Source organism: Kogia breviceps, chromosome 16 (genome assembly GCF_026419965.1).
Source record: "Kogia breviceps isolate mKogBre1 chromosome 16, mKogBre1 haplotype 1, whole genome shotgun sequence".
In the NCBI taxonomy this organism is placed as follows: domain Eukaryota; kingdom Metazoa; phylum Chordata; class Mammalia; order Artiodactyla; family Physeteridae; genus Kogia; species Kogia breviceps.
The window spans coordinates 4,327,114-4,352,190 of record NC_081325.1 but is presented as its reverse complement, the minus strand read 5'-3'; the positions used below and the strand labels follow the sequence as shown (position 1 = coordinate 4,352,190).

General features: G+C 49.4%; 1 protein-coding gene across 1 annotated transcript in view; it reads left to right on the top strand.

Moving 5' to 3' along the window:
- Window positions 1–3,076: 3,076 nt before the first annotated feature.
- MIPEP (mitochondrial intermediate peptidase) overlaps window positions 3,077–25,077 on the top strand; it is a 131,156-nt gene continuing 109,155 nt past the window's right edge. The window contains exons 1-7 of the mRNA XM_059041995.2: window positions 3,077–3,348; window positions 6,700–6,873; window positions 9,866–9,954; window positions 12,367–12,453; window positions 19,995–20,058; window positions 24,066–24,248; window positions 24,772–24,928. Coding sequence (XP_058897978.1) covers window positions 3,211–3,348; window positions 6,700–6,873; window positions 9,866–9,954; window positions 12,367–12,453; window positions 19,995–20,058; window positions 24,066–24,248; window positions 24,772–24,928 — 892 coding nt within the window. The 5' untranslated portion in view covers window positions 3,077–3,210. The remainder of the gene's footprint in view (window positions 3,349–6,699; window positions 6,874–9,865; window positions 9,955–12,366; window positions 12,454–19,994; window positions 20,059–24,065; window positions 24,249–24,771; window positions 24,929–25,077) is intronic.

Genomic DNA, 25,077 nt, shown 5'->3' with positions numbered 1-25,077 from the left:
TATTACAGTGTGTTCGATATTTTCCCTCATTCCCATGATCTGAAGAATCCTTTGCTCGGGGCGTTCCTTGTGGGGAGTGTTTGTTTGTTTGGTTTTTTTTGTTTGTTTGTTTTTTTGCGGTACGCGGGCCTCTCCCTGCTGTGGCCTCTCCCGTTGCGGAGCACAGGCTCCGGACGCGCAGGCGCAGCGGCCATGGCTCACGGGCCCAGCCGCTCCGCGGCACGTGGGATCTTCCCGGACCGGGGCACGAACCCGTGTCCTCCGCATCGGCAGGCGGACTCTCGACCACTGCGCCACCAGGGAAGAGCCGTGGGGAGTGTTTTGGTATCATTTTAGTGCTCGAAGGAGCCGTGTGATGATGTATCTCCCATCTGAATTCCTGAGGACATTACGGGGAAAGAAAAGGAAGTGTTTATTCCATCTGTGACTAATAAGAGTTTGGGCTGGTGACAATGGCACAGCCCCGGAAACTGCAGGACACTCTGATCACTTTCTATCTTGGGTTTTCATTACCATTCAACTCAACAAACAGTTGTTAGTAAACTGTTTGCCAAACCTGACTCTGTTTTAGTTTCCCTCCGTATCCACAGTTCCGTATCTGCAGATTCAACCAACCATGGTTGGAAAATATTTGAAAAAAAAAAAAATCAGGAAGTTGCCAAAAGCACAACTTGAATTTGCCAACCTGGAAACTGCTGACAGCATTTACACTGTCCTAGGTAATTTAAGTAATCTAGAGGGGAACTGCCTGGCGGTACAGCAAATAATCCCCTCCTAAAATTCTGGAAGCGTTCACTATGCTTACGTTAACTCCATACACTTTTCCATTAGCTGAGAGCAACTAATAAAGAAGCAAGAGGAGACAAGCGCGGTGCATATTCAAGCGACAGCATCTTCCGGACCACAGCCTGGGACTCTGATGGACTTACAGCCATTCTCTCCACATGTCAAACCAAGTCAGCGCAGTTGTGACAGTATCTTCGTTCCTTGGGAAAATGGGAATTTTCTGAATTATCATTATAAGCAGTCAGCACTGCTATAGATGAAAAGGTGAAAAAAATGACTTGGTTTTGGAAAACTTTGGATATATGTGGAAATCGTTTCTGTTTATAGGTATTTTATTGACCTTCCTTAATGTATGTTTCTTCTAGAACGGAGCCAGGACTTGGGTGAAGCATGTGAGACACGCCAAGTCCCTCACTTGCCTTGGTGTCCTAACGTTGGCCCAGCTGTAAGGACTGATCATTTTCTTTATTGAGCCAGAGTGTCCTTATGCTTTGGCTTCTTTCAATTGCAATAAGCCAAGCTGTTTTTCCCCCAGTGTTAAGTCTGGTGTCGTTATGGACCAAACAATTCGTGCACTAACTCCCTTCTATTTAGGGTCAGAACTTTATAGGTGAGATAGGCATAAAGGAAAAAAGTACAATTTATGACCAGAACATTGGATACAAGCTTTTGTAAAATTCTTTTTTTTTTTTTCTTTGCAGAGCAAATGTAGAAGATGAAATGTAAAACATGTTATAAAGAACTTCAAAAGGATAACGTTGATTGGGGAGGTGTCTGATCTGCCATTTGGAATTCTCTCTCATCTGCTGTCTGTGGATCTGGTCTGCGGTTTTTACAAGTCTAACTACGCCAGGCTCCCTGAGACACAAGACACCTCGTTAACGTAGCACACGTCAGCATCCTTTGAGGGTGTATTTACGCTTCAATGTTTGCATTAAAAATGGTTAGGAACCATTCTGGGCTAAAGAAAAGCTCTCAGATTTGAAAATCCTTTAAAAAAATATGATAAAGCAAGTAGTTTTGTCACATATATTGATGAATACTTTTACATGGCAGATCTGACATCTGTGTAAGGGCCTGCCGCAAAGGCCTGCGACGTGGGGTGGCCGTCCCCAAGGACCAACCAGCCACAGACGATGCGGTCTTAATCGCCACGGAGTTAGGACTTGGGGATTTTAAATAATTTGGAATCTCTGATGAAAAAGTCAGCAGAAGATGAAATCACGACTTACCGTATGTACACAAACAAATGCAGAATTTCTAGTTAAGCTGTAGAGACTTGTGTAAGCGCACCCTGGCACTTGCCTTTACTAAATTTTCATTGTTCTCTATCTTTTTATCACTGGGGCTTTTTCTCCCCACCAGGCCACTCTGAAAACAAACTCCATTTAACAGTAAATTGTCGTGAGGACGGAAAGGGGCGGGTTAGAAGCCCGGCCCAGTTGGCCCTCGCTTCTGGCTCTCTGGAACTTCAGAGAAGGTTCCGGGGCTGCTCACACCTAACGGGTGTTCCCAGGAGCAGACTCTACCTCAGGCCCACGCATTCAGGTGAGATACAAGGTTCCGTCGGCGCTGGTTCTTGGTACAGGGACACGCAGCATCCTTCGGCACGGCATGCAACGCCCTGCGCGCAGGGCGCTGGGGGACTGGATCAGGGGCGTCCGGTTCCGCCCGAAGCCGAGGCCCCAGCAGCGGGCTCCCGGCCCGCCCACGCCAGCCTCCGCGCTGTCCTCCAACAGGGTCATCCTCACGGGCCGCCCAGTGGATGCTCCGAGCGCTGCACAGCCTCCACTCGCGGACACCGGGAGGGCGCCCCCCGGCCCCACCCCTCACGCTCTCCGCCGCTGCCCTCCCGCCCCCGTACTCCCTCCGTCGGTGACTGCAGCTTGCAGATTCCACCCCCGCAACAAGCTGCGTTGTCGATTATATTATCGATCACTGCGAGTTTACACTCGATGGATGGAGGTCCACCGACAGCTCTGGCTGCAGGGCTGGGACGTGCGGCCGCAGTGCCTTGCGTCTCGCACCCTCCTGGAGCGGAGGCCGACGGGTCTCGGTTCAGGGTGCCGGGCAGCGGTCGGCCCGCCGCCCACGCGTGTTCCCGGCAGCGGGTGCGAGGCTCGGCCCCGTGCAGACCCTGCCACCCGGCCGGCCACGTGGGATGGCGGGGCTTCCTGCGGTTCCCCCTCCAGGCGCGCGGGGGCGCTAGACGCGGCGGCCCGGGAAAGCAGCAGGAGACGCTCTGGCCCTGGGGACGCCAACGTGCGCTGGTCCCGCGGCCTAGTGCCCTTCCCGGAAGTGCGGGGTCACGTGGTAGGCGGGCGCTGCCGTGGAGACGCGGCGCGCTCTGCGGCGGGGCTGCGGGCTAGTTTCTGGAGTCCGCTTTCGTGCGCCCTCGCGGCGCGGCGCTCCTGCAGCGGCGCGATGCTGTGCGCCCGGCGGCTGGGCGGCCTCGGGACCTGGCTCCGGGTCCGGTGGGTCAGCACCAGCTGGTCCCCGGTGGGCGCCGCCTTCAACGTCCAGCCCCAGGGCCGCCGCCTGGACCTGTTCGGCGAGCGCAGGGTGAGCGGCCCGCGGGACCCGGGCGGGGTCGTCGGGGTCCGGGCGGCGCGGGAGGGAGGTGTCGTTTGCCCGGGATGACCTTGCGGGCGGCCCCCGCTCTGAGGGGCAGGTGTCGGGGGGCGGGGCGCCACCAGGTTCGGGTCCAGCACCTGCCCAGCGAGGGCCCCAGGTGCAGTGGTCCTGAGCGCGCGTCCCCCGAACTCCCAGCTCTGAAGCTCAGACGCGGCCCCGGTGAGGCGCGGGCCGCGCGGTGAGCTCACCTGCGGCGTCGGTGTCTTGATACCAGGACCCGCTTCTGTCAATTAGTGTAATTAGTCTTTCCATTGATGCCTGAAGTGACGTCATTAATATTTTCCCAAGCTTTTCGGCGTTGTTTCTTTTCCTTTAAAACACCGAGTTGGAGAAGAGTCTGCTGTCCTCTAAGGCGGTGCAGCCCATCACGTAGATTTTTCCCGCAGAAAATCACTGACTTATGTGTTGTTCCTAGTTGTTTGTGTATCCACGCGGCCCGCTCGGCGTCTGGCATTCAGTAGACACTCATTATTTTTTTCTTTTTAAAAATTTATTTTATTGAAGTCGAGTTGATTTACAGTGTTGTGTTAATTTCTGCTGAACAGCGAAGTGACTCAGTTATACACATATACATCCTTTTTCGTATTCTTTTCCATTATGGTTTAGTCCAGGATATTGAATATAGTTCCCTGTGCTCTACAGTAGGACCTTGTTGTTTATTCATCCTGTATATAATAGTTTGCATCTGCTAACCCCAAACTCCCAGTCCTTCCCTCCTCCACCGCCCACCTCCTGAAACTCATTACTGAATGAATGACTAAATTAAAGGTGAAAGGAAGGAAAGCTTGGAAGGGATTTACCTGTGCCTGCTTTACTTTGCATTTATGGATTTTGCTCACTTTGCACTGTTACTTTTTTTTTTGCCTTTTTAATTTTTTCGTTATTTCTACTGTTGCTTTTCTTGGAAAGAAGAGTCTGGGATATAATTACAGTGAGCCTAATAATGTGAGTTTTTCTTATTTAACTCCCAAATTTCGTTGTTTTAAAATTATTTTTGGATGAAATTTGCTACACCAACTTCCATGGGGTAAATAACGTTGATACTGACATAATTGGTGTGAGAACGAGCTCGACCTGTGGGTACTGAGCAAAAAGACGAGAGGGGTAAGCTTGGTTATGGGTGGATGAAATAGATCTAATTTTAGCTTTATTAATTTTTCTTTTGTACATCATAATTTTAGGTGCTGATATCAGATTTTCAAATACGTGAATTGGTTTTTGATTAAAAAAAAGAAAGCCAAAGGCTTAGGTAGTTTTCTAGTATCACCACAACTTGGTAGGCTGTGATTTAAAATTCCCAGAGGAGTGTGGGGAGGTGTGCTGAGAAGTGAAAATAAAGTCTGTAATTGAATCACATTAAATCATTGTAAAAACCAAATACATTTTTGGTCCTAATTCTGCTCTGCCGCTGCCTGTCTTTATTCTCTCCAACTCATTAATATATTTTGAAAAGAAGTTAACAGCTTCGTGCATTCCTTCTTGCAGAAACAGTGGGCCTTGTCAGGCCTGAAAGCTTCCCCTCTTGGTATTTTCCGCAGCTGACATGTTAAGCATCTCTTGATACAAAGCTGTCTACACAGCGGTCTGGCCCTGTGAATGTGCCTCCTTCCTGAGTTCCTGCCTGTGTTAGGCCCTGCGCTAGGCAGCTGGTTAAAATGGCGAAGACCGGGGTTCCTAGTCCTCAGAGCTGCCCTTCTGCAGAGACAAGACTTTCCAATGGCAGTTGCAGTCCACGAGCGTGGGGAACATGTGGGCTTCAGGGATGTTTGGAGCAAGTTCAGGCTGCCGCTGTCCCACTGTTTGCTGGTGGCCACAGACATGTTTGTTTAACCTCTGAAAGTGCTACCTTATCTGTAAAAAGGAGATTGATAGTTTGTGCTCTAGGATTGTGTGCTTTACATGAGAGAACCTCTGTAAAGTACACGGTACACTTTTGGCATGCTGTCGATGTGAAGTAAGTGTTTGTGGTTTTTTGTCTGCCTTCCTGGGCGTCATAACAAGTGCGATTGAACCAGTACAAGAAGGTGGTCCTTCCTTCCAATTAGATTGGTGATTTTTATCTTTATCAAGGTGTTGAAATGCTTTTGCAAGGTATAAAATTTGCTGCCAGCTTTCCGCCTGTGACTTGGTTTAGCATGTTTATTAAATCTTTCTAAAATATATATGTACTCAGTAATCAACTCACCGTCCCTATTTCATAGTTTGTGGAGTGCTTGATGCTGTGCCCTGGACCTCACTCAGTGCCGGGAAGGGTCTTGAGGACTTACTAACCTTGTTCCTCTGTCCGTGCTGTGAGAAACAGCACATATTGTCATCCCTTGATGCCCGATGAAGAAATTAGGCCGAGGAGGGGAGAGAACTCGACCAGGGTAACACAGCTGATAGTGGTTACAGCTGACATCTGTGAAATGCTTTCTGTGTGGAAGGCACTGTTAAAATGTTTTTAGGGCTTCCCTGGTGGCGCAGTGGTTGAGAGTCCGCCTGCCGATGCAGGGGACACGGGTTCGTGCCCTGGTCCGGGAAGATCCCACATGCCGCGGAGCAACTAAGCCCGTGAGCCATGGCCGCTAGGCCTGCGCGTCCGGAGCCTGTGCTCCGCAACGGGAGAGGCCACAACAGTGAGAGGCCCGCATACCGCAAAAAAAAAAAAAAAAAAAATGTTTTTAAAAAACGTGTATCATTTAATCCTTGCCACTTTGTGAGTTAGGTTCTGTGGTGGTGACAGCGCTGGAGTTTGAGCCCATATCATTCTATTTTTGTTTTTTATAAAATAATTAAAAATTGGGGGCTTCCCTGGTGGCGCAGTGGTTGAGAATGTGCCTGCCAATGCAGGGGACACGGGTTCGAGCCCTGGCCCGGGAAGATCCCACATGCCGCGGAGCAACTGGGCCCGTGAGCCACAGCTCCTGAGCCTGCGCGTCCGGAGCCTGTGCTCCGCCACAAGAGAGGCCGCGATAGTGAGAGGCCCGCGCACCTCGATGAACAGTGGCCCCCGCTCGCTGCAACTAGAGAAAGCCCTCGCGCAGAAACGAAGACCCAACGCAGCCAAAAGTAAATAAATGCATTTTAAAAAATGAAGAAAAATTACATTCTTAAACATTTTTAGGGTCCTATGTGGAATGTCATGGGGAACGTGAAAGTGATAGCTGTGATGACAGGTGTCACCATGATGTGAAATATCGACGAGAACTGAGATTTTCTTTCTGACAAAAGTATCTGTATTGAATACCCCCAGGTCATGTTTTCAGTTATCAGTGGAAACTGTTCTTTGGGTTGCAGGGCCTGTTTGGCGTTCCCGAGCTCAGCGCCCCGGAAGGGTTCCGTGTCGCCCAGGAGAAGGCCTTGCGGCAGGCGGAGCAGCTGGTGGGCCGCGTGCGCGCCGCGCCGCCCGGGCCGCAGACCGTGCTCCTCTTCGACGAGCTCTCGGACTCCTTGTGCAGGGTGGCCGACTTGGTAAGCCGCCGGGCGTGGGCCGCAGACCATCTGTGTGGGGTTCAGTAGCGGGCTGTAAAGTTGCGAATGTCTGAACTGTTTGAGAGCTCTTGGGTGTGATCTGTGACAGCGAGGTGTGCTCTTGAATGGGGAGAATGTATCGGAAAGGTGAGGTTTAGTACTCGCACCTTAACATGGATATGTAATAAAAGAGATACGTAATATGTAAGGGAGGAGTGATTACGCACATGGCAAAGAGTCTTCATGTGACAGAGGTTCTTCGTTTATAAAAATGTCTACCGAAATTCTAGTAGAACATTTATCTGTACCTTTACAATAGAATTAATCTTAGTTTTTATAAGCCTTTTCAGGAATGTCTTTTCTGATCAAAAATAAGGTTTTGACATCAAACCGATGGTGTCAAAGGCGTCTTTTCCCCACATTTTGAAGTTGAGATGGAAGCGCCCGCGGGTCTCTCCGCCAGCTGAGACGCCCACGGCCGAGGTGCAGGCAGGCTTCCCTCAGCCCAGGGTGCAGCGACACCGTAGTGGCGTGCCAGCCCCCAGTCGTGGTCACGCCTGCTCCTGCGTGTACAGCTCTGTCTTCACGTTCATTGCACGCGCAGCCCCTCCCTGGCCGGGCACTCGGCGTGCGGTCACGCGTGAGGCCGACACAGACTCCGACCTCGCGGCGCTTAGGTTCTGGTGCTGGCTGTTTCGTAGCTCTTGTCGGCACCGGACCCAGGTAAGAGCTTCACCTGGATTGACTGATTAAACCTTCTGGGCATGTCTCCACCTGTGGACGACGAGGCAAGAAAGGCACTAAGAGGTTAGGTCCCCCGGCCCGTGAGTGGCGGAGCTGGGCTTCGCGTCCGGGCAGCCGGGCCGCAGAGGCCTCGCTCGCTCTCCACGCGTCCAGGGCTGCTGCCGCCCGGGCCGGATGGAACCTTACCTGGAGTGGCCGGAAGCTCGCCTCCCCGTCCTGTGAGAAAGCGTTTATTCTCGGCATGATTATGCGGTAAAATCGACTTCTTCTCAGGGGTGGTGCAGGTCCGTGAACGTGGACGCTGTGCACGTCGCCAGCCCACGGTCAGGATGCGTAACTCTTCCGTCACCCCCGGAACGCTCCCTGTGCGGCGCACCCACCTCACCTCTCCCCTCTGGCAGCCTCTGATCTCTTCTCCATCCCCGTAGTTTGTCTTTTCTTAAGTGTCAGGTAAGTGGAATCATATTTACCGTTTGAGGCTGACTTTCCTCACCAGAGTGGCAGCTCCCCGTCTGTGGTTTCCTTCTTCGAGAGCCTCCTCGCTCTCAGCATCTGCACGGAGCCGGTAGCCCGGCCGCCGTCCTAGACTCCGTGCTGCGAGTTTCCCGGCTGTAAAGAGATCCGCGCGTCTCCATCCCGAAGGGCTTTGCCGAGGGCGAAGCGAGCTGTGCTGCGGGCGGGCTCCGGCAGTCAGCTCTTGTCTTTTCTGGGCTTGGGTTCTGTCCCTCCGGGATGTGTCCAGCGAGGGCTCGTCTCGTTGGGGGATGTGGGACACGTCTGTCAGAAAAGAGGTTTTGAACCGTCTCTGCTTAACGGTGCCACTGAAATCTGAAAGGAAGGCGCTGGTCAGCGAATTTCACTTACTTGTAATCGAGTACTGGCTTTTGCCGTCGGAAATCGCAGAACTTACTGGGTGTCGGTTGTCTTAGCCTCTGTCTTAATTAGCCAGTGTTCCAGCATTTTTTCCACTTTGCTACTTCTGCTCTTCACGAAAAGATTTTAACTTCTCTGCCCCATAGCTTGCCCTATTCTTGAAGTTTTTTATGTTTATGAAGTTTGATAATGTCTCATTCAAAAAGACGAGGATGTGATTTATACATGTAAATCTTTGGGTCAAAAAGCTCAAAGAATCTTCTTCCTTTTTTGAATTTTTAAGATTTTACCGGCTAATGAGATCTATACCATATAAGGCATGAGTTTTATAAACTGGTCATTTTGTTTTCTTTTTCTTTCTTAATGCAGTCCCCGTGGAACTGTATTATTTTCCTCACCGCTATCACGAACGAGGTTTAAAACATATGCTGGTGTTTTGAATTTTAATATTGATTGTAAATTGTGCAGCATGCAGATGAGTAATTGATATAGCGTCTTTTAAAGTTTACACCGCTCACTTTTCAGGTGCCTTAGTGCAGATGTTGTTCTACTGTTAACGTCAAATGTTGTATCAAACTATGGATTTATATGTTTCTACATTAAAAACTATTTGATAATAAAATTAGGACATTTTACTTTGTGGTGATTTTATTTCACGTTATAGCCGTACCTGTTGTCTTCATGAGAATGAAGAAAATATGCAGTATTTTGTAGTTTCCCTGCATTTCTCTTTTGCAGTGTACTGCAGTTAACATGAAAACTAAAATCTAGTTTTATGAGATTTCATTAAAAAAAATTTAGAAAGGGATTCTGGCTTAGTTAAATTCTCAGGTCAGTATAGCAGCTCTAGTCCTGTGCCAGGCGGGCGGCAGCTGGGGATTCCTGTTTACTGAAAGGCAGAGTCTTTGTTCTCTGCGCAAAGGCTGGAGTGCAGCTAGCTCAGCCTTGAGAGGACACCAGGTGTGAGTGTTAAGCAGGAGCGCCTCCAAGCGATGTTCCATGGAGCCAGGTGGGAACACTTAGGTAGAAAGCTCCAGATTATCTGAAGCGAGAGTCTGCTCTTTTGAATGATAGGAGTAGGAAGAATTCACTTGGTTTTTACATTTGCAGGAGGGAGACTTCTCTAAAATAAAGTCAGTAAGGGTATTTTGGAATGTATTTGGAAATGAAACGGACTTGGTTCCCGGGAATAACAGAATTAATGAATGTTCTGGAAGAAGCTGCTTCTCCCCCCGGTTTAGGAAGGTTCCAGTAATGGAGACGCTGGGTCAAGGCAAATGGCACATTTTAAAGCTCAGGTTTTCATTTTCGCCCTCAGACCCTGGAAGCAAGCTTCCCATCAAACGCCCTTTTTCTTTTGTCTCCCCTCCATTAGGCTGATTTTGTGAAAATCGCTCACCCCGAGGCAGCATTCAGAGACGCCGCGGAGGAAGCTTGTCGGAGCATTGGCGCCATGGTGGAGACGTACGTCTGCCCCTCCTTCCGGACCGTGCTGGGCCGCGGGGGCCCCCGGGTCTGTGCCCCAGGTCGTCTGTCTGCAGGGCTCGCCCCGCCGGTGGGGATGGGGCGGGCGTGGGGTTGGTGTGTGAGCCGCAGGGCTGCCCGGCGCGGGGGGAGCCCGCGGCCGCCTCCCTGTCTGCTGTCCCTCGGTTTCCTCACTGGTCAGGGGGCTGGTGGAGGGATCTGCATCTCAGGGCTGCTGGGAGGAGGACGAGACGGTAAATGCAAAGTGCTTGTGGTGCTGGGGGGCGCGCGGCGGACGCCCGGGGTCTCTGTTCTCCTCGTTGAAGGGATCCTTGGGCGTCTCGGGGGCAGCGCAAGCAAATGGCCGTGCGGTGGAATCGCTGTCGCCCTGGACCTGTGGCCTCAGGGCGAGAGGTCAGCGTGGTCTCCTCTGCTCGGTGGCCTTGCGGTCCTCTTGGGGCTGGGATTGGGGGCGTCTGGTCACATCGTAAAGGCAGTCTGGGAGCTGCGGCAGGCGCAGGCTGGGGTGAAGCCGGTCACTTGAAAGGGATTCGGAATAAATGTAAGCATGCTGGTCAGAGTAACGGGGAGGGGGCAGGGCGCCCACCAGGATGGGGTGGGGGGGGGCGGTCAGCCAGTGCCGGCGCCCGGCCCCTCGGTTGGAAAGACCTCAGGACCTGTGTCTCCCAGCCCAGTGGAGGCCCCTCCGTCCCCCGGGGCTCGCGTGGGGTGTACGGCTGCTGCTGGCCGGTCCCCCCAGCAGCGTTTGCCCTTTTGGGGGTGGTGTGTGTGAAATTCGGCTCCTTGAACGGGTAAGCTGGTCCCTGCAAACTCCAGACCCCAGCGTGCTGAAGGTGCTGGAGCCGAGGGCTGCTAGGGAGGTGAGCGAGAGCGCCGGGCCCCTGCCCGGGGCCCGCGTGCCGCGTCGGCGGACCTGGGCTCCTGGTTCCGCGGGAGGGCAGCGGGCGCCTCGGTCGTAGAGAAGTGGTGTCGGAGGCTCGGCCCGCGGTCGCCCCTTGGCCGTGGAGCGCAGCTCAGTTCTTTGCTGGGACGGGCCCAGCGCCCCCGGTGGGGGGTGGGTGCTGCCGAGGGACCTGGCCGTCATCACCGGACAGAACCCAGAGCCTTGCCCTCCGCCCTCCTCAGCGGTGGCTCCTTCTCTCCCGTAGCCTGAGCTGCACTCTAACTGCCCAGGGCAGCTTTGAATAGGATGCCTTCCAGGCCCGAGTAGAATTGACCAACTTTCCAGTGGTAGAAAAGCAAGTATAAAACTGGATGTATTTGTTTAGAATTAATGCCAAATATAGACAAAAATACAGACTTTATCTCAGAGTCCTACAGCGTAGGACACGACATGGGAGATCTGCTCAAACCTCGGACGTGGGTCCAGCTGGCCACCTCGGAACGGCTGCCCTTGGACGTGGGCGGCCGGGGGCCGAGCAGCCAGAGGAGGCGTCCGGCCTTGCTGACCTTCTTCCGGTTCCTGGGGCTGAGGCCCAGGCTGCCCCCCTGCTGAGCGTTTCTAGGCCGGTGGGGCTGCCTTGGTCCCTCAGGTTAAGAGTCCCCTCGGTTCGTATGAACCTGCAGGGGTTTGATTGTGAGCTGCCCGAGGAACCTGACCACCCGCGAGCCCCTGAGTGGAGCTGGCGGGCGGCGCTCAGCCCTTGTCCTTCCCCGGGGCAGGAGCGCCGGCCCGCACTGTGCGGCCCTGAGGGCGCCGGGCCTCTCGTGCTCTCGGGAGAGGGACCCAGGAGCTGTGGTGCCGCGGGCGGTGCTGGGCGGGCCGGCCCGAGTGCAGCCGCGGACAGTAGCCGCCGCCTCTGGGAGTGGGGGCTGTGCCCAGTGTCTCGCTGAACCCTGGGGGCCACCAAGGGTCTGACCCTTTCGGACCAAGGGCGCAGTAGCCGGGGCCCGTGTGGCTGCAGGGTGTGGCTCCGAAGCCCGTGCCCTCGAGCTGTCCCTGGTGTGGACCCGCCACTCCGTCGGGCGAGCCGAGGCAGCCCAGGCCCAGCGCCCGGTCAGGACCGCAGGTCTTTGCGTCTGTTCCTCCGCTCCCGTCCCGGCTCCGCTCCTGTTAGAGAAACCGGGGGTCCTTGGCGTGTTGCTGACGCGGCTGGTTCTCACTGGAAGCGGGGTCACGTCCTGTCTGCTCTGCTCGTCTGTCCGCAGCTGTGGACTGTGGCTCTAAGTTTGTGCTTTTACTTTCCGGGGCACTTAGTACTGACACACTTCCCGTCCCTTACTAACTGCACTTACGCCATTTCTGGTCCAAAGGAGGAAACAAAACAATACCCCGAACCTTTGGCCTCTGGCCATGTGGATGCTAGAACTTGACACCATTCTCTTCACGTACAGCAAAAAAAGGAAGGTACTAGAAAATCATTTAATTTTTTTTATTTGTAATTTTTCTAGGTTGAACACAAATGTGGAATTATATCAAAGTCTGCAAAAATTATTAGCTGATAAAAAACTTGTGGATTCCCTTGATCCAGAGACCAGGTACTGCTTCCTTTGCGTTCATCGCGGTTGTGACTGTGGAGCTGACCTTGAAAGCCGTCCCCTCGGCGCCCCTGCGCTCACGGCCCCTCTGTGCGGACGGTTTCTCCCCACGCGACGCGTCCCGCACCCGCCTTGGGCGCCACTCAGACGGGGTCTCCTCTGAGCGCTCTGTGCCCGTCTCCGCTTCTCTCGGTCCGCCCGCTCCCAGCATGCTCTCCTCCACCCGTTTGTCGGCTCAGCTTTCCCGCCCGCTGGACGGGAAGCTCTGCGAGGGCAGGGCCTGGTCTGATTTGTTCGCTGCTGCGTCTTAGCGCCCCACAGCCGCGGCCGGCAGCGGGGCCCTCTCCAGGGAACGGACTCCTGTGAGCAGCTGACGTTCCATTTAGCTGCATTCCTGAAGTTCTGTCATTGCTGCAGCAGGAGCTGAAAGCAGAGTGCTTTCGTTTACTGGTGGATGTCCAGATCCTTGAAATGGTTGGCTTTGCTTCATACCGTTTATGATTCTGAATCGAAAAGACCTAATTCTAACTCAGTACACAAATATATTTGACACAGGGCTGTGGATATTCTATTTCTTTGCTCAGATTTATTTATTTATAAAACGTGGTAGAATTTGTCGTTAACCCGCTATATGTTATTTGTGTCACGGCTCAGAGACGAATGACTTTTCCTGCCTTTTTGCACTTGTTTATCTGGGATGCTTACTTGGCCCCGTCTGCTTCCTCCTCCCTTGTCTGTCTCCGTACGCGGCCTGTGACCCCAAGTGAAGCCCTGCCCGCGGCTCAGTCAGTGGTGGTGCCTCATGTTGGTCTGGTGTAGAACGACCACACCGCGTGAGCAGCAGGGAGGGGTTGTCTTCACCTGTCCGCCGGTACGTGGCGCCTGTGGTCCTGTTTCAGTCCATTGATCCTGGTGCTCGGGATATGGGGAAAGCTGGCCGTATAATCACAGCAGTGGGTCTTCATGATAATTTTAGGTTTGAGCATTATTACCTTCGTGAGCAAAATGAGTAGAAGTTGGATGCCTGCTAATTGTGCTGGTTTATGCTGAGCTGCTGCTGACTTTGCGTGACAACAGGTTGTTCATGATCTGACTTTACTACAGATTTGCTTTCCCATATTTAATGTATAAAAATGGAAGTAGACTGGCAGACCATTTGAGGTACAAAGGACTTGTGCTAATTGGACATGTACCACATTTCTAGATGTTACTAAGATGCCAGTAGGATTTTTATTTTTATAAATATTTATTTTTTATTTATTTCTGGCTGCGTTGGGTCTTCGTTGCTGCACACGGGCTTTCTCTAGTTGTGGCGAGCGGGGGCAGCTCTTCGTTGCGGTGCGCGGGCTTCTCATTGCGGTGGCTTCTCATTGTGGATCTCGGGCTCTAGGTGCGCAGGCTTCAGTAGCTGCAGCACGTGGGCTCAGTAGTTGTGGCTCATGGGCTATAGGGCATGTGGGCTTCAGTAGTTGTGGCACATGGGCTCAGTAGTTGTGGCGTGCGGGCTCTAGAGCGCAGGCTCAGTAGTTGTGGCGCACGGGCTTAGTTGCTCTGCGGCATGTGGGATCTTCCCGGACCAGGGCTCGAACCCGTGTCCCCTGCATTGGCAGGCAGATTCTTAACCACTGTGCCACCAGAGAAGCCCAGGATTTTAAAAATAACAGAATGATAAACACATTGGCAAAAATCATCTGGGTAGAAGATCCATATTCTGGAAAGGAAAGGTTACTTGTGAGTGGAAGGAAACAAGAATTGGAAGTGATAATTATCAAACTGTCGTGGCACTTGTGTATCATCAGGAGTGTTGGCTGGCACCCAGGAAGCACCTTGCATCTGAAGGAGAGACAGTCAGAGGCTAAAACAAAGCATTAGGGGTTTGATGCATTACTTTGTCACGAGAAGATAACGTATAGAAGAAATGACATCATCATCATATCCTAGGTGCATTCCTCGGAATGCTAGTTTTGTGAGGTATTAGAAAGTATTCCCAGAAGGGTCCCATTGATCAGTAAGTTTGGAAATCAGACATATTAATGCATTTTCCTCTCTTGGAGAATTTCAGTTTATTAGAGTCTCAGGGAAGCCCAGCCATAAAGAAACCTGTTTCACTTGGGGTTTTCCAGAACCATCAAGAGCTTTCTTATTTGCAAAGAATATAACAAACACACGCCAGAAAATATAATGGAGGGAAAGTCCCAGTCACAAGAGCAACAAAAGCTGGGATACAGCTTGGAGTACACTCAGGAGGGCAAAGTGCAGAGCCTCCACACCCACCCACCCCTCCGCAAGGCATGAAAGATGATATTTAAATGGAGAAACGTGCTGTATTCTTAGATTAGAAGAAGAAAACTCAGTGGTCTCTACTGGTCTGTAAGTTTGATGTTATCCATCCTACATGTAAAGAAGATTTTTGTTGTTGTTATCTAAAATGATTTTGAAGTCACAGTCAGTAAATATACCAGAATAGGCAGGAAAGATTTGGCAAAGAAAAATGCCACAGAGGGATTTGTACCAGATAGTAAGACATATTATAAAAATACTGTGTTTAAAAGAGCATCAAGAGCATTATACTTAGGCCAGAAGAGTCCATTAGGTCCATGAGAAAGTAGAGAAATTTCAGACACAGACACAAATGTCTGTAGGACAGTATTTACCACAGGAGAGAAGTATCGTTTCTCATCAGTAGGGAAAGGCTTGGTTTTCAGTAAATGGTGTTGGGCCATTGGAAAAGTAAATTAATTTAAGATTTAAATATCTTTAAAAAAGAAATCCTAAAAGTATTGATAACTTGGAATGTGGAAGGTCTTTCTTCAAGGATACCAAAATCAGAGCACACAAGGGGAGATCGATTGGCTCATAGAAAAATGGCAAGCTTTGGTCTGGCAAAGCCCTTCCACGTTCAGAGTCAGCATAAACAATGGGACAGATGTTACTTACACGGTAAAGGTTAATATAGTTACTGTGTTTAGAGGTGTTACAAATTACAAAGAAAGAAAAAAAGCGAACCCTCTTATAGAAAAATGGGTAAAGGATTCTCTTCCTGAAGCTCTCACTTCACAAAGTAAGGAATGGCAGCATTTGGCTGTTGAACGTGTAACAGTGTGTAGGGTGACGCTGGTGCTGAGTGGGATGTCGTGGCTGGAGGGTGGTCTCCCGAGTTAGAGGCCTTGGCTATATGTTGGTTCCCCAGCTCTCCAGGCCTTAGTTTTCTCCTCTGCACCACCAGGGAAGCCCTAAAAGCCATGTTTTTGAAGAATATTTAAAGATACAGAGAACTGTTCAATGTTTGTGATTCAATTTTACAAGAAAAAGCAAGATACAAAAGTCTGTGTGGTTGTATCCCCGTGGGAGTCCTGGTGTAACACGTTGAAAGTGGACTGGATAGAAGCCGGGGGACGTGGTATCAGCCACAGTTGGTTGCCCTGGAGATAGTATCTTCACGAGACCAAAGATGCACCTCCGACTGTGCTTCTGAGGGTAAGGGTCGTGCTGGGTGTCCCCCCAGACCACCTAGCCTGGCCCCCGGGGACAGTGGCTGTTTCGGAGCCCAGGAGTCAAGTTAATGCTCCTTAGGTCCACGCAGAAAGTCAGCAGACTGTTCCAAGTACCTGCTATGTGCCGAGCACCAAGCTGCTTTCTGGAACCTTTACCTTATTTAATGAGACGTGTTCTTCGTAGCCTTAAGAGAAAGGAGAAAGAAACAGTCATATGTTGGAAGGAAATACAAGAATTTTAATAGTGGTTATCTTTGGTAGGATTAGTGATTTGAGGTTTTTCATGCATTTTTACAGTAAAGCTGTTACATGATAAACCTGTGTTATGTAACACGGTAAACTTACATTACCCAGTAAATTCCCATCCCTAGTTGATTCCCCCGCCATCTTTCTTTTCTCTTATTAAAACAACCAGAAACCACCTTTGCCGGAAGAGAGGGGATGTGTGTTCTAGGCTGACTGTTGGGAGACGGATGGGAGACAGAGATGACCAGGGCAGTCCGGGGCTTGAGTGGAGCCCTTTCCATTATTTAAGAAAGGAGGCCTGTTGACGTTTCAGAAATTTAGAAGAACTTTAGTTCTGTTCATGCAGTATATTGGCACAATAATCAGGAAGATGAATATATCCATTATAAAAAGTCAAGAAAAGCAGGAGAATAGACCAAATATTTGGATAACTTAATTTCAGAAAAAAGTAGTTCTAAAAAAATACTACTGGGACTTCCCTGGCGGCGCAGTGGTTAAGAATCCGCCTGCCAATGCAGGGGACGCGGGTTCGAGCCCTGGTCGGGGAAGGTCCCACATGCCGCGGAGCAGCTAAGCCCGTGCGCCACAACTACTGAGTCTGTGCTCTAGAGCCCACGTGCCACACCTGCTGAGCCCGTGTGCCACAACTACTGAAGCCCGCGTGCCTAGAGCCCGTGCTCTGCAACAAGAGAAGCCACTGCAGTGAGAAGCCCGTGCACCGCAACGAAGAGCAGCCCCCGCTCACTGCAACTAGAGAAAGCCCGCGCGCGGCAACAAAGACCCAATGCAGCCAAAAATAATAATAATAATAAAACTAATGAAAGCAAGGAGTGTTACACTTGAGCTCGGTTCCCAGCATGCAGCAGGGTTAAGAAGAAAGAAGACAGTTCTCCTTAGCCTAGAGATTCCACTTCCAGTACAGCATCAGAGAATTTACTGTTCTAAGTGGCTGCCACTAATTGGAAGAAAAACTGAAAATGTCATGCAGAAAGCCTTTGAAAAACTGTCCAAGTATAAACTGTTTTATGTTTTTAATTGGGATTTGGATGGAGTTGAAATAATCAGTCATCACGGTGGCATTCACAGGTTTGCACTCTGTGAATAAAAGAATAAGCTCCTACATGAAATGCTAATCTTAATTGTTTTTCATGTTCTGCAATACCTATACGGTCTTACTTCAACGTTGGTTGGAGCTCGGTTTTGTTCCCTCTTTGTCTGCTATGCTTCAGCTTCCCATAAAGCATTTATAACCCAGCGGTGAAGTCTCCTGCCACATGACTTGGCATCATACGGCCTCCACACAACCATTAAAAAAATTTCTGTGTTTGTCCAGCATGTAAGCTTGTGGAGTGGAAATCATGAACGCTCTTGGAGCCCGTAGCAGAGGGCCCAGGTTTGGTCGGAGGTGGGGGACAGTGTTTAGAGACCTCGCCGTGGCGGATAGGGTGTCTCACGACACAAGGACTTCTGACACGAGGAGGGCCTTCCTGCAGGGTGGCGGACTTGGGGCAAGGTGACCCGTTCAGCGTGGTGGCAGTGCGTCCTGGACTAGGATGGCGGTGGTAGAGAAGTTTAGAGGGGTTAATTTGGCTGACTGCCCTCCCCCCCCAATAAATAACTACTATTTGCTGCGCGGTTTTCATGTGCCAGTAAATTAGTGATACGCAGTTGTACGTGACTTACGTTTTAGCGATACGTAAGCGCTGTGAGATACACGTCTGCTTCCTGGTCCCCTGATGTTTATCAGTCACATCTACTTGTGAGTGACGGTAGATCGTTGTCTCCTGGGCATCAGGGACCGTGTTTCCACCCTCAGAGATCTGAAGAGCTGTGTGTCCCGGCCCATGCCTTTGTGGCCCAGCACGGGCATGTCTTGTTTCCAGGTCACACAGGTTTTTCTTTCATTTAGCGTGTATGCGTTCAGTATTTTTTTTTTTTTTTTTTTAAAGAATAGGTGGATGCTTTCTTTTTTTAATAAATTATTTTATTTTATTTATTTATTTTTTACCACATTGGGTCTTCGTTGCTGCACGCGGACTTTCTTTAGTTGTGGCGAGCGGGGGCTGCTCTTCTTTGTGGTGCGCCGGCTTCTCATTGCGGTGGCTTCTCTTGTTGTGGAGCACGGGCTCTAGGTGCGCGGGGTTCAGTAGTTGTGGCACGCGGGCTCAGCAGTTGTGGCACGCGGGCTCAGTAGTTGTGGCTCGCGGGCTCTAGAGCACAGGCTCTGTAGTTGTGCCACACAGGCTTAGTTGCTCCGCGGCATGTGGGATCTTCTTGGACCAGGGATCGAACCCGTGTCCCTTGTGTTGGCAGGCAGATTCATAACCACTGTGCCACCAGGGAAGCCCACGAGTTCAGTGTTTTGATTCCCCTGGTCCCTAATGGGAAAGTAAATCATCTTAAATTAGCTTATAACTAAAAAGGGAAAGATGGAGACTTCACTGGTGGTGCAGTGGTTAAGAATCCGCCTGCCTCTGCAGGGGACACAAGTTCGATCCCTGGTATGGGAAGATCCCACATGCCGCGGAGCAACTAAGCCCATGTGCCACAACTACTGAGTCTGCGAGCCACAGGTACTGAGCCCACGCACCTAGAGCCCGTGCTCCACAAGAAGAGAAGCCAGTGCAGTGAGAAGCCCGCGCACTTCAACGATGAGTAGCCCCCTGTTCGCTGCAACTAGAGAAAGCCTGCGCACAGCAGCAAAGACCCAATGTGGCCAAAAATAAATGCATTAATTAAAGAGTAATAAAAAGGGAAAGATGAACTTGTAAGTATAAAACATTACAGCAGAAAATTACTGAAAAGTTGCCCCTTGCTTTAGATGTTATCCAGGATACTTTATGTTCTGCTGTTGTTTTTTAATTGCTGCCAATACTTGACATTAGGATGAAATTATTACATTAAGGAAAGGTTAGGAAAATTAGGGCCTATTGTGAAGTTTGCAGATGCACTTTACGATCATTAAAAACTGTGGATTTCTAGAAATCACCCAGGTACTCATTCTTGAAATAGGCATCTTCCCTCCTAGGTCTAAGCAAACTTAGTCCAAGGGGAAGAGGATGGTGGCTTGAAGCTGATGAAGAGTCTGCTTTTTGATAGCAGGAGTAAAAGGTGATGTTTCAGATATTGCTGACCTGTTGAAGGGTATTACTGATGGTCTTTGAACTCCGTAAGCACTTTGTTTGTACCCGGTAGGAAACTTATTATTTCTTCTGCATTGTGTTCACTCATTCGACAAGTCCTTATCCCCGTCTGGGCCATGCCTTATGGGTGAGCAGAGTATTTTTCTGTTCAGTACACCTGCTGAGTAGGAAATGTGTTACAGTTAATGCATGAACACCTTCATGCAGAGTTCAGGCAGCATGTGTATGTCCCACAAGGCCTTAATTTGGTGTGTTGTGTATAGTTTGCAGCAGATATTCTTGAAGGAAAGACAGTTGAAAAGATGTCCATTTTTTCCTTTCTAGAAAAAAGCAGAAAATTTTTCCTTGGAGTAATTGTCATTCATTGTCAGTTTAAGGCTTATTGTATAGTTAGCACGGTGTATCTGATACCAAGTCATCCATAGGAGAGCTTAAAACCCAGTCAGTCAGCCAGCTGTTTTGCCTGACTTCTAAGATGTTAAGCTCCTGGTTTCAAGCAAACAAATTGTGTGTGTGTGTGTGTGTGTGTGTGTGTATGTGTTGAAACATCCGGCTTTTGGGCAGTAAGGTTGAAAAAGATGGATTTATTTTGCAAAACCCTTATTTTTGTTCATAATTATTTTTACCTGTTCTAACCTGGCACCTATTTTATTTATAGGCGAGTGGCCGAACTGTTTATGTTTGATTTTGAAATCAGTGGAATCCATCTAGACAAAGAAAAGGTAACCTTGTTTCTTGGCTCCTCTTGTTTTACTGATATCATATCTAGTTGGTATGTTGATGTGGTTCTTGTATGTTGCTTCAGTTTCCATATTCTAAAGACACCTAAGTCATTTATGTTATGAAATTCTCCTGTAAGTTGTATTTGAACATAGTGCTCTCTGGAAGTTGGCCTGTCACCCAAGATAATTCAGAGTTAAGAAATGACTTGAGACAGTTGGGGCGTTTTAGGTATCATGGAAGTGGGATGAGATGGGCCGTATCAGGAAGGCCAGCTAGTGGGTAGGAAAGCTGGCGCTGTTGAAGATTAGGCTCTGGTTGCAGAAGTACAGGAAGTATTGTTGAGACCCAGTGCAGGTGTGTCTGTTGGTGTAATACCTGTCTTGGACAGACCCCCATAGTTTCATTCTGAAAGCAGTAAGCATGGGTTATACAGTGTTGAAACTGGGATGGGAGGGGCCCTCTTTGTCCAGACCCCTCATTTTACAGGTGTGGGAACAAGGCAAAGCGATCTGTTCAAGATCCCATCCTTTGTCCTCAGGATCTCTCACCCTGGCCGCTGCTCTTCTAGAGCACGACATCCCAATGAGTGCTTACTCACTTCAGTATGAAGCTCAGGGCTGGAAGAATGGGATGGTTCAACCAGCACCCAAAGAGCTGCCGGCTCCAGTGTCTCACCCTGCCTGCCTGCAGCCTAGACTGTTACCGTGCTGCTTTCTTTTTTAGATAAATATGTTTCTCCCGATAAATATACGATAAAGCCGCTTACCTATTAACAGAGATTGGTTTATCAAAGTGTCTTGGAAAGTAGAGGGCAGGGTATTAAGAATACGTGTCACGTACACAGATGCTGTCATTTTGGTTGGTGCTGAGTGTGAGTAATTCTGAGGCCGCTCACATGTCTGTGTGCTTGTGTGCCCTTAAGGGCTCAGCACGTGACTCCTGGCCTAACTCAGCAGTCCCCAAGGCTGATAGACTCTACTGCAAACTCAGATTGCCTGAAATGGACATATTTGCCCCTTTCCAGACTAGTTTGTTATTAATACTTCTCTCTACCAATAATGCCACTATTTTCTGAGTCACCCAAGTACAATTTTGGAGTCAGTTTGCATTTTTTCCATTCTCAGTGCTCTCGTATCTCAGTGACCAAGTTCTTGGATTGTTTCTGTAGGGCTTCACTTGCATCTGTCTGCATCCCCAAGACAACTCACCTTGATCCTTATCACCAAATACCTGGGCCATCCTAAAAGCCATTGTCTTCCTACACCTATTATAAGTAACAGCGATTAAGCATTTGCTCTTTAAATCACATACTTCTCATCAGATCTTCATAACAGCTTTGAGGCTGGTACTACTGCTATTCCTGTTTCATGGGTGAAGACGCTGAGGCACCTAGAGGTCATGTGATTTCCCCAAGGTCACAGAGCTTGTAGGTGGAGGAAGCTATTACGTAAGCCAGGCCGACTCCAGGGCCTGCCCAGCTGCCCTGCCTGCAGGCCTTCTGGCGGTCAGTCTAACCTGTCTGTGACCATTGGAGTACTTTCCTTAAAGCGCTGATTCAGTTGTTACTCTCCCACCCAGAACCTTCCAGTGCCTTCCCATTGCCTATTGAAAGAGTACAAATGGCAGTTAATACGTAGAATCCCCAGCTCTCCCGGCCCCTCTACCCCCGTGTTACTCTTGGCACTGCCCTCCCTGCTCTGGTCCTCTGTCCCCTCTGGGTTTGCCTGTCTGAAATCCCCATTAAGCCTTCATCTTTAGGCCATGGTGTCTGCAAAGCTGTTCTCAACCCACCAGGTGGAATTTTGTATTCATCCGAACTCACATTTTACTTATTTCACACACATGGCATTTATCCTTAGGTGGTTATTACTGCATTGCTTATCTAAATCACAGGCCTCTCAAGGACAGGGAGTGTGGGTTCCCTTTTTTCATGCACAGGCGTTTTAGACTCAATAAAATAATGACTGTGTGAGAGTTATAATGGTGCTCACTAACATTAATCAGATTCGCTATTTTCAGGAGGGAGTTTGCTATTAGAGAATCTGGGAGAATAGTTTAATGATTTTGTAGAATCTTCATGAAAGAAACTTTATTGAAAAGTAGCATGTCAGGTCAAGGTCAGCTTCACCAGCGCTGACTTTGCTGCTTTTATCGAATGTGTGTTCTTAATAGGACAGCTGCCCCTCCTAGCAGGTAACTCCCTGCGAGCCCACCCACAGTGAAGATGCAGTAACGTAAACCTGCTGAACTCCCGCGTTGTCACTTCAGTGTCTGTTGTCAGAGGTGCTCCACCAGGACAGGGGGCAAGGGAGACAGAGCACATTTTAAGAGAGCTTGAAATGAAGCCACTAATATAACCTACAAACCGTAAAGGCCTGCGTTCTTTCTGTATTCTTTCCAGGTTATTCCTTACTTACATTTTAGGGTCTCATGAATACAATTAAAAATTAAAGGAAGTGTGTTCTTCAGCAGTCATTTAATAAATGCAGCGATTTCATAGCATTCTTAGAGCTCCGAGTACTGCATGTTTAATTATGTCCAAATGATGAAATGATACACTTAGCGGACTGTTGGTGAAGTCAGGAAATAAACAGTTTTTATTTTTCCAGGGATTGTAACAGGTGATAAACTCCTTGAAATAACTAATTTTATCACTTTTTTTTTTTTTCCCCCTAAATAGTCAAAGCTTTGAGGAAAGTTTTTGGAACTATAGTATATTAATTACCAGATGTCTTTCTTTTTTTGTTATTCCACTGGTCACCATTAGGGGGTGACAAATGGCCATATCAGGAACAAAATAGGCAAAGAGAAGTCTGGATGATAAAGATGTAGGAGCATCTGAAAACGTTATTTTTCCTATGAAGTTTGAATTTTCTGTATTGAAATTTTTTGTTATTAAAATACAGTAAGTTTTTTCCAGCAGCTTATCAAGGGAACATCTGCATCATACATAGTTATCTTTTAAAAAATACTAGGGCTGCCTAATCATTTTTTAGGGTCATAGCGTAGTTTAGAACCTGTTAATAGCTGTCGACCCCCTTGCCGGGAAGTTTGCCTGTGATTTCACCTGAAGCCCGTCCTGAGCCCAGGTCTGGATGCCTGTCTAGTTTTCCTGTAACAAGTGCCTGAAAATTCACCCCTTGTCCCCAGGGGGACCTGACCAGTTATGTGGACCTCAGTTTTAAGTTTCATCCCAAACATTTGTGGCACCCCTTTGATGGCACAGGTTTTCTCAGGAGGTGGTGTCCTAGACATGTGACTGACGAGAAAACCCACCCCATTCTGTCACTGTCACCGATGGCCTGAGGGCTGACGGTGCCAGCCGTGGGGCTGGGGGACGTGGTCCTGCCCCAGCAGCCCCGACTGCAGCCCTCCTCACCTCTCTGCTGCTGTCCTGCTGTAGCCCCGCAAGTGGGTGCCCAGCAGAGCTTCGGAAGTGCCCCTTCGCTGCACTTCAGCGAAGAACTGCGTTAATTATACCTTCCTTCCCCTGCCCTTGTATCTGATCTTTTAAGACTGAGAATATTTTCTAGTCTGCCCTTCAGATACTTCATGTTTTTAGTCTCAAAATACTTTTAAGTATCATATCAAATAGATTCAGCTACTCCCTGGCTCACTTAACTAAGAGGTTTTCAGGGCCAGGGGAGGACCTGTACCTCCCAGTATTGTTAATTTCACAGATGGTTGTATAGCCCAGACTTTGAACAGAACTCCAGAAGTTGCGTACGTCTTAAAGCCTAGCAGCACTAAAAAACCGTAAGGATAACCTTTTGGTCAGGATATTAAATATCTATCAAAAGTAGGGTTAACATTGGTAGTACATTACTGTCTATTAAACATTTATGATACAAATTATATTCAGTGTTCGTTTTATCACTTAATATATTTAGTATCTTATTAAATTATAATTCAGCTATATATGTTGATTTGCTGTCTTCCTAGATCACCTATTAAGTTAGTTGTGAAGTATTACTTGAATAACTCTTATCCCTGCGCCCACGTGCAGCGTGAAAGAGCGGTGGAGCTGAACGTTAAAATCTTGGATCTGAGCAGCTCGTTTCTCATGGGAACCCACTTTCCCAGCAAGATTGAGAAGCGTCTCCTGCCGGAGCATGTTTGGCAGCACTTTGAGCTGGCCGGGGACCACGTGCTGGTGGATGGCCTGCGTGCAGAAGCGCCGGACGACCTGGTACGTGTGCTCCGTCCTCCATGCAGTTTGGCCCCGGTACCAGGGCCACATCTGTCGTGAGCCCCAGGTTCAGTGATGAGATCGCCACACCTTTAAAAATACGTCCGTGTCACTGAGTGCCGAAAATGGAACTGGGGGTTATCGGTTCTGTAAACGCTTTGACGAGTGAAAATGGTTTGATTACTCCTGTAGCGTAAAGCGCTCCCCATTTTCAAAGTATGGCCGTTCTGGGGGCTCAGACTTAGATGCAGGCGGTCTTCACGTCACCTGGTTCAAGGTGCTGCATGGCACGTGTGTTGGCTAAACTTTGTGGCACCCTGCCCCTCGGTAGAGAACGCAGTCGAGTGTGATGTGTCTCCCGTACCGGTGATGAATCCGGGAGCTTTACTCACCTTGTGGGGCCCGTTATCCTAAAGCGCTGCCCGCCTGCAGAACAAAGTGGGGGAGGCACCCTATGTTATTGTGGCGTAGGACTCTGTACCGTGTAGGGCGGTGCCTTTTACCTTTCACTTTGTAAACGTAGGTGCGAGAAGCCGCTTACAAAAGTTTTCTTTATCCCGATGCTGGTCAACTGAGATGTTTAGAAGAATTGCTCAGCAACAGGGATCTTCTGGCAAAGTTAGTGGGGTATTCTACATATTCCCACAGAGCTCTCCAAGGAACAATGGCTAAAAACCCAGGTAAGCCTGGTTATCCAACTTTAAGGACAAAGTAGGGTTTTTGTTTGTTTGTTTGTTTGTTTGTTTTTTGCGGTATGCGGGCCTCACTGTCGTGGCCTCTCCCGTTGCGGAGCACAGGCTCCGGACGCTCAGGCTCAGCGGCCACGGCT